This window comes from Halyomorpha halys, unplaced genomic scaffold (assembly GCF_000696795.3).
Source record: "Halyomorpha halys isolate HHAL.00 unplaced genomic scaffold, Hhal_1.1 Scaffold338.1, whole genome shotgun sequence".
NCBI lineage: Eukaryota > Metazoa > Arthropoda > Insecta > Hemiptera > Pentatomidae > Halyomorpha > Halyomorpha halys.
In genome coordinates, this window is record NW_027110850.1 from 526134 (window position 1) to 536048 (window position 9915).

General features: G+C 28.5%; 1 protein-coding gene across 2 annotated transcripts in view; it reads right to left on the minus strand.

Annotated features, from left to right (window-relative positions):
• The window catches only part of LOC106681425 (uncharacterized), a 114337-nt gene that overhangs the window by 57330 nt on the left and 47092 nt on the right, over window positions 1-9915 (minus strand). The window contains exon 1 of one of the 2 annotated variants that reach the window (XM_014421745.2): window positions 9557-9617. The exons of the other annotated variant lie outside the window; for it this stretch is intronic. Within the exon in view, the coding sequence (XP_014277231.1) occupies window positions 9557-9605 (49 nt within the window). The 5' untranslated portion in view covers window positions 9606-9617. Of the gene's footprint in view, window positions 1-9556; window positions 9618-9915 lie in introns of those variants that run through there. 2 annotated transcript variants of the gene reach the window in all.

A 9915-nucleotide genomic window follows, 5' to 3' on the forward strand; every position in this document is an offset into this window, starting at 1 on the left:
TCCTTTCACAATTATGCAAATCCCCCGATCAACAAATTCGCTCTCCGGAATTCACCCTCCAAGATCCTCTTCAGTGACCCGCTAAATAAATTCAATATTAGACGGCAATGTGAGATCAGACCATCATTCATAGTCACAGCAGTAGATCAGTTTACCAAAAACAAACAAATAGATACATTTTACGAGAATAAGACTATCACATAGATTAAAAGGAAAATATAATTAAAAAAACCGGTTACAGGAAACACTTGAATGGATAAATAAGTTTTAAAAAAATAGTATTAATAAAATAAAATAATTTAATGAATTAAAACTGGCACTGCCTGCTACACTGGAAAACCGAAGAAAACATCATTTGAAGTCGAGTAAATTTGCTAAAATATAAACCCTAATAGAGCTATTTACGTTCAATAGTTTCCGAGAAATATTATTTTAAAAAACAAGATTTCATAAAAAAATAAATATAAAAATCAGAAGTTAGTGAATTTATTTTGAGAAATCATTCGACGTACTATACACTTGTAGTTGTAGAGCTATTTACATTCAATAGTTCGCAAGGTATAGCTTTCCGAAAACATTTCGTAACAAAAATCAGTAGTTAATGAATTTATTTCGGAAAACTATGTCTCATGAATCATTAGAAGCATTAGCACCCAAATTAAAGCAAGTTTAATATATTTTTTTTTTTTTTTTTTTTTTGGCCAAGACTCCCATTGGAGTCCTATACTGCCTAGCCATGGTTGGGGGTCAAAAGTTCTTCATTTTGTGGGACCGTCACTCAATGAAAAAAGTCAACGTCCCAGACCGGATTCGAACCGACACCCCCAATAGATATCAAATTGGTAAGACTGTGTCTTAACCACTGAGCTATGGGCGGCCCAACATATATAATCGTAGGAGTAGTAAGTTTTTATGACATTTGCTCAAATAATCAAATTAAATAGGTAAATGTATTTTAACTAATATAAATTCTATTTAATTATGTCTCAAACACTCTTTTTCAATATTTAAACACATATCTCACATCCAACTATTAACATTTTGTGCAGGCTATTCTGTCTATTGTGTCTAATAATTTTAGTCAAATTAACTTATCTTGTCACTTTTTCATTTAAATTTAAAACTTTTAATTAAAAATATCTCTTACTATTATCACTCACTTATCTATCTATAATAATAAGAAAATATAATTTGTTATTAAAAGTTTTAAAATTATATTTAAAAAAGTGACGAAATAGGTTAATTTGACTAAAATTATTAGAACTGGGCAGAATAAACAATTTTAATAGTTTGATGTGAGTTGGGAATTTATAGTTAGAATTTTCCTTGAGATTGGCCAAAACGTTGGAATTTAAAATATTAATAAAGCCTGTCTGAGACTTAAATGGGTACAATTTATTTTATTTAAACAATAAAACCAATCTCGAAGAAGTCATAATATTGTAAATTAAATTGTGGTAAATATATATTTAGAAAAACTTACTCCTATATTCTGCTAAAGTGCCGAATCCAGTGAACAATCCTTGGTTCAGAAGTGTCAGCATTTTTTTTTTTTACATCCAAGTATTTTACGAAATTCGATTATCAATTGCTTTCCCTATCGATGATGTAGGTCATCGAAAATATTTTCCCGCTGGGAATGAACCGGTTTGCGAGAAAGCCATAGAATGGGATGGATACCATAGAAGGGAAGCACACCGTACAATATTTGCGATGATTCGTCAACTTGGGAAAATAAACAAAACAAAGCAAATCGAACCTACACCAAAGGTAGACCAACGCTCACTAATAAAATTTGTGAGTATAGCCGACTCGACATTAGAACTATTTCACTTTCTCTGGCATTCCACGAGGGCTCACTTACGGTATACCACAACCAAAACAGTATACCATTTTGTACGGATGTCCATTTTATCAAATTATTTTATTTATTTATCCATAAAAGTTTAATAAATATTAACCTTAAAAATTCCAAAAACATAATATAACAAAATGGTAAATAATACAGCAATCAATAAAAAATTTGATGGATTCAATATAAAGAAGATTTACAGAAATCATTTGAAGATTACAATGTTGATGAAAACTCCTAATGTCACAGACCTAACAATAAAATTAATAATTATTATATTAAATTGAAGGACAGAACATATACAAAAAATCAATAAGTATTGATATTTAAAATTCCTTGTTTAAATTGTCCAGATATATATATAGGTAAAACTAAACGATTGTCGAGTGATAGAATGTAACAAGAATCCCTATAAAACAAAAAAGAACACTTTTAAAAAAATAACACAAATTCGAATTTTTTTTTTCGCCAAGACTTCCATTGGGAGTCCTATACTGCCTAACCATGGTTGGGGGTCAAAGTTTATCATTTTGTGGGACAGCCACTCAAAGAAAAAAGGCAACGCCTCAGGCCGGATTCGAACCAGCACCGCCAATAGACATCAAATTGTTAAGGCTGTGTCTTTTCTGGTTAATATTGTTTAAATAAATAAAATTTTATCTATTTTAGTCTCAAAACGTTTTTATTCCTTTATTTAAGTCCGACGTTTCGGCCATCCTGAAGTACAATCTATCACACATAGCTTTTATTAAACATATGATCTTCAACAATTTCAAACAAATAACAATATTATTTATAAATTATCATATCTTAATACAATTTTAGAGTCTTATCATTTACAAAACTTCTGCCCAGGTCATTTATATCAGTCCACAAATTAACCTATGACATTAAAACATTACGCAATCATATAATTATGTCTAACTACCTAATTAGTCAATTTTCCAAAACATACATCAGTGGATTTTAAAATAAGCACAAGAAATTTGAACCAACACTATGCAGAGATTTTAAGCAAAATTAATTTGCGAAAAATATTGGTAAATTTTATATTACTGTTTATAATTACTTTGATATGAATTTTAATAATAAAAGAATAAGAATTTAGACCAAAATGCATTTTTAAATAAATCAATTATATGCCAGATCTGAGTGTAAGGAAGGTTACAAGTATTGTTTTGATAACAAATTATAATAGTGTTAAATTGATTTGTAATTAAAAGTCTTTTAGTCTGCAAAAGGTTTTAAATTATTGATGTGAGTTTAATTTTGTATTTTTATGTATGCTATTTTATTAATAATAATGTTTTTTTGTTAAAAAAAAAAGTATAAAATAAAAACTGTTATTTGATATATTGTCCTTGGGGCCGAAACGTTGGACTTTAAAAATAAAGTGTTTTGAGACATAAATTAGATATAATTTATTTTATTAAAAAAATAGTATCCAGTCTCAAGAAAGTGTAAAAATTATATATAAAGTAATTTTAACTATTAGTAATACTTTAGAAGTTATTAGCAATAATTCTAAAGACATATAGCGGCCATTTTGAAAAATGGACCATATTAGACTTATGAGTTGTAAATTTTTTATCATAATTTTTTTTCAAATATTTTTACATAAAAAATCTATTTAATGAAATCAATTAGTAGTTAAATCTATGTACAGCTAAATTAAGTAGACTTAAACTTTTTTCGAATCGCTGAGTCAAAAGATAGCTAAATCGCTTAGATCAAGAAGGCGTTCTTATACCTCATAACTCATCTATCAAACGATAAGTTTTAGATCTTCGCAATTATTATATTATCTTCTAATCATTTACTTTTTCTTAACAAATTATCGTTATTCTAAAGCGAAATAATCCTTGATTTCTCAATCCCCTCTCCGAAAAAAATCAAGATTTTGGATTTTCCATCATTTTGTTATAATTATAATATGGCGTTTGCCTGGATATTTTCCGAAAACTTAACCGTTCTTAATACCAATTCGGAAAGGTTTCTTTGAAATCTATTTAACCTCCTTTTCGAGATAAGTAGCCAAAAAAAAAAAAAAAAAAGTAAAAGATAAGAATTTACATTAAATTATTTAAACCATTTCTAAAAATTTGAAAAGAATCAATCTGGAATTTTATGTTTTTTTTAGAAAATGTCTTATATAGCTTATTTAATAATAAAAATACCTCTGATTTTTTTTCTATAAAATCGCTATGTTGTCTCAAACTATGCATTAAAATTTAATTTTCTTATTGTGACACAAAAAAGCAAGCCGCCATTATTGTTTTGGCATGACGTCATTGGATATAAACATATGCTTGGTTGATCTATTCATTCCAAAGACTTAAGTAGGGTTCTTCGCAGAATTATTGTATATATTATTTGCTAAAATAAATTCACAAAATGTTAATTTTATTCCAATTATATTATTAGTATATTTATCCACTAGCACTCAAAATAAAGATAATTTAACTTTCTATAAAGTAGTTTATGGCACGTTGTGATTTTGGCATGTTATTGGATATATACATATGCTAAGCTAATCTACTAATTTCCAAAAATTTAAGTAAAGTTCTTCTTAGAATGACGACATCAAAACTTCAGATAAGTATTTCACTGGACCATGGTAGAAAAAGGTTATATTCAATTTGATTTTGCGTTGCTGTCAAATGATAAATTCGTTTAATTAGTTTTACCAATCGAACGTGAGTAACTGATCTCTGGAGGTCTGATAGAGTGAATTAGGGAGAATAAAATTGTCTAATGGAATGGAATTGTTAAATAAAAAAAATAAAATATTTGTATTTAGTGTGTAAACGAGTATTGATTGTAAAAGGAAAACGTACAAAGAAAAGAAGAAAAAAATATTTTTTTTTTGTTATATCATGTAAATATATATATTGTATATATGCCCGATGATAGATTGGTTGATATGCTGTGTATTTTGGCAACTAAATGTATTTGAGCAGCTTGGCAAAATAATGCTTTTCTCTCTTCTACTTAATGCAGTTTAGTAATCCATGTTTTATTTTATGTTTTAGAGGGATCGAAATTTAAAAAAATTACTCACTTAATTAATTTAATTTATATCGTTTTTTTTTTTTATTCTTTAAGCAATTATCTATTATGAGTTATATTTCTTATCGTTCTTGTAGAATACCTAATTGCAAAAATACTACTCTAAAGACTCCACAAAAGTTGTTTCTCCAACTGCCAAAAGATGACCAAACTAGAAACATTTGGTTAAAGCTGATTAAAAGGGATCCAAAATTATCGAATTTAAATGATAAATTATATTTTTGTTAAGATCACTTCTATGTAAGTATAATGCAAGATACAAATAGTAAGTTCATTAAAGGTTATATTTGTTCCGAAAGATTACTTCAATAAGAACAGTATTAGGAAAATTATAAAAAACTGAGCATAGGGAATACATTTTTAGAAAATAAACTACCATTTATAATCACATATAAACCATTTATAACCACATATAAACTACCATTTTATAAAATTTCTAGATTCTGTATAACAGAAATCGGGGTTCGTTGCAAATGATTTCGCTAACATTAAAGCCTTCATTCTAGTCAAATTTGTACTTTTCAGTAGAGAAGATAGTGGGGGGGAGGGGGGGGTACGGTCAGAAATAACACAAATAAGTTGAAAAATGTATTTAATACTGCCAACGTTTCGGCCATAATTTCTAGCCTTCATCAGGGCTACAAGAACAAAGAACAAGATAACAACCAATGAATATATAAAACAAAAAAAAGGAAAAATATGTAAGTAAAATAAAATAAGTATATATTAAGTAAATAAATACATAAATAAAATAAAATTCCTTCCTTAGTTATGTTATTTTACTTACATATTTAATTACCTATATATACGTTTTATCGCTTTATTTTTATTAATTTTCATTCTGTACAATTATTTACTTTAATTATTCTGTTTATATTTTTTTTCTTTTTTTTTGTTTTCTTTATTCATTGGTTGTTATCTTGTTCTTAGCGCTGATGAAGGCTAGAAATTCTGGCCGAAACGTTGGCAGTATTAAATAATTTTTTCAACTTATTTGTGTTATTTCTGACGGCACCCCCTCCCCACCAACTATCTTCTCTACTGAAAAGTACAAATTTGACTAGAATGAAGGCTTTAATGTTAGCGAAATCATTTGCAACGAACCCCGATTTCTGTTCTACAGAATTTAGACATTTTATAAAATGTATGTAGGTATATTCTATACCATTTAGAACCGTTTATTTATTAAAATTTATTCCCTATGCTCATTTTTTAATAATTTTTATATACGTCATTCTGTTTATATTTTCGTTTTTGTATCCATTGGTTGTTATATTGTTCTTTGTTCTTAGCCCTGATGAAGGCTAGACATTTTAGCCGAAACGTTGGCATTAAATAATTATTTTCAACTTATTAGTGTTATCCTCTGACAGCACCCCCAACCATCTTCTCATATATTTTATCCACGGTAAACTGTCTTCTCATAATTTTACTTTTATGCTTTCATGAATCCATATTCTATGATTGAAAAAAAAAATAATGAAAATTAATAATAAACTATATTAATATAACTACTCGACATAAAAACTCGGTTATTTGAACTATTAATCAATTGAGGCATTGTTCAATTTTTTAACTATAAACAAAAACGACATTGAATGCTGGAAACAACGGACCGCACATAGTCCATCCAAGTTGAATAAACAAGAAGTCAAAGAACAATCTAAGCCATTAATTTTCCAACCTATTTCATCTGATTTAAAAAAAAAAAATTCTCTGTTCAACAAAATAATATTCTCATTTAGGAAAAAATAATATAATGCCACATTTTATTACTATTGCCCGAATCGATTACTACTTAAAACAATTCATCGAACATAACTAATTTTATATATATGATTCACCGTATTTTTCAAAATATATCATTATAATATAGTAATAGCAAGTTAAATATTTCCTTTATTTTAGAGGGAAACATCATGTATTTTGTGTTGAATACAGAACTATTTTAATCAAAATCATATCTTTTGATATGATATATAAAATTTAATCAAATTTGTTTGTCATTTCCACACAATAGGTATCTGTCGAGCAAGTTTCATTACAAAAATGAGAAAATTTGGCAGTGTCTTGAGAAGAGGGTTCGGGAGCGGTCGCACAAATAAGTAACACTTATTTACTTGTTTATTCGTCTAATTTACGGCTAATCCACCTGAGTCACTCTGATGAAGACCTGAAATCGATTCGACCAGGTCGAAACGTCGGCACAATTAAATGCATATACAATGAAAAAAACCTTGGAGTCACGTTCATCCAACACGTTTCCTGGAATAATCATATCACCCACTGTATATATTTCTCTTATTATCCAAAGATCCATAACTGTACTTAGACAATTCCTAAGATTCTGGGATTCCATCTCTCAGTCATACATCCTCTCTTATTTTCTCCAACTTCGACAACTGTTCCTAGTTCTACGGAGGTCTATGTCTATTTGCTGGTCTAGAGATGAGAATGAAGAGACTCATTAATTGATTCCTAAGACTTATCATCAGGTTTCCCAAGCGATCTCGTGTCTCCTGTTTGTACACCGAGTTGAAGTGGCTCTATCCAACCTCCCGAAGGCAATACTTCCTTTGTGTTTTCCTATTACAAGTCTTTCAAATAAAAAACCTACCTATATCCTTGATCTCATAACTCTACGATCATCCATTCATTGAACACCAGGTTCCAACTGATGGATTTATATATGTCCTATAGAACCACCTCCTTCAGCAAATCCTTCGTCGTACGTTTAGTACAAGAGCCGGGAAGAAAAAAAGGCAGTTATCTCCCCCCAATTTTTGATTACTTTAATGAAAACTATGTATAATTACTAGTCAAAATTGATGAGTCTGGCAAGTATAGGTAGGGGGAATAAAAAATGGCGATTGTTTCAGAATATTAATTTTTAATTCGGAGCTCTATATCTTAAAAACTACCAACAACACTAGAAAATCTAAGAGAACATTATTTAAAGAAGAGTAAATTTTCTGAAATAATATCCCTAAAAGAGCTATTTACGTCCAATAGTTCTCGAGATATAGTTTTTAAAAAAGCAAAATTTCTTAAAAATCTTCTGAAAGATTAGTAGTTCGCTAATTTATTTTGAGAAATCTATATCTCAGGAACTATGAAACGTACAGATGTCTGCCAACACTCAAAATAAAGAAAATTTAACTTACTATAAAGTAGTTTATGACACTTATCTTCGTAGGGGTAGTAGTTATGATATTCACATATGAATATAAATTTGGCAAATGAAAATTTGTCTGATCAACTATAAATCAATTTATTTTAGCAAATTTCATGTAAACTATTACTCCTACGAAGATAAATATCATAAAATACTTTATAGCTCATTAAACTAGCTTTAGTTTGAGTGCTAATAGACATCTGTACGTCAAATGGTTTTTGAGATATAGATTTTTCAAAATAAATTCTATAACTACTGATCTTTCAGTACATCCCATACAACATTTTTATGAAATGTTGTTTTTTAAAAAACTATGTCTCGAAGACTATTTATCGTAAATAACTCTATTAGGGCTCATATTTTAGCAAATTTGCTCTTCTTTAAATGACGTTCTTTTAGGTTTTCTAGCGTTGTTCTTACTTTTTGAGATATAGAGTTCCGAATTAAAAATTAGTTTTTTAAGGTTTTGAAACAGCCGCCATTTTTTATTCCCCTTACCTATACTTGGCAGACTCATGAATTTTTACTAGTAATTATACATAGTTTTCATTAAAGCAATCAAAAATTGGGGTGAGATAACTGCCTTTATTCTCCTCTTGGGCTCTTGTTCTAGTGTAACCTCCTTCTGGAATTCTCTTCCAATCTACTCTAGCTAATCCTTAAACAACACCTATTCCTTCACTTACTACGTAGCCAAACCTGCTTCAATGTGAATACCGTATACAGCCATTATTCATTACTATTATAAATAGTAATTAACCTCTTTGTAAAATAAAAAATATTTTTTTCATTTCAAAGAAATAAGTTTACTTATCTTTAATGACCGTACCAGCGACCATCTTTCTCTCGTATCAAAACGAAATACACAAAAGATTTTTGTTAAATTCACTCCATTTAAAAGTATCCTAATAATCAATCATATTCAAATCATATCATATCATATTCTATAAAATGATATTATAGAAAATAATAATATTAAAAGTGCCTCTCTCATTTTATAAATTGATTTAATAAGTTTAGATGATTGCCCATTTCGATGATGAGGCGATGAACCCAAAACCTTGTAATGGATGAATTAAAATAAAAGAAAAGAAAGTTATCGTTGAAGAATTATTCACTTCACCTTATTGGATATATACAAAATTTAGTTAGCATTTTTTAACCGTTTTAATAATGAAAACCAGAAGATGGACGGACAGTCCGAAGTATTTGGGGAATATTTTATCCATGTAAAATTTTTAAAAAAATAATTAAGAAGACTACAAAATAACTCAGAGTGAAAAAAAAATCATAAAATATAATAATAAAGGAAACATCAGAATTATAAATTCTCCAGAAAACTCGCCGATACTAATATAAACGTTGTTGTGTTTATAGACGACATTAACATAAACATCATGATTACTTTTGGTATTTTATTATTTAATCTATCAAATATAATATTATAATTTTAAACTAACCTGAATTTTCATCCGTTCCAGCGCCGCATTTCGAAAAGCAAGAACCCATGTTGCACACTTGTAGAAGTAGTGGCGGAGTCTGACAAGCAGTACCCCCCACCATTAATAATATTTTTCGGGACTATTTTATTCCGTATGGAGTAATATTTAAAACCTTTTTATGATATTGTATAATTATTATTCCTTAATAATTATCATTTATTAATCTGTTGTTTATTGACCTAACAATATTGTTTATTGTTTATAAGGACTATATTTTCATCATGATTCCCTCCAACTCACCACCAATCTTCATCAATTCGAGATAAATCAATAATGTGTATATAAATTTATACATTATTGATTTATCTCGAATTGAT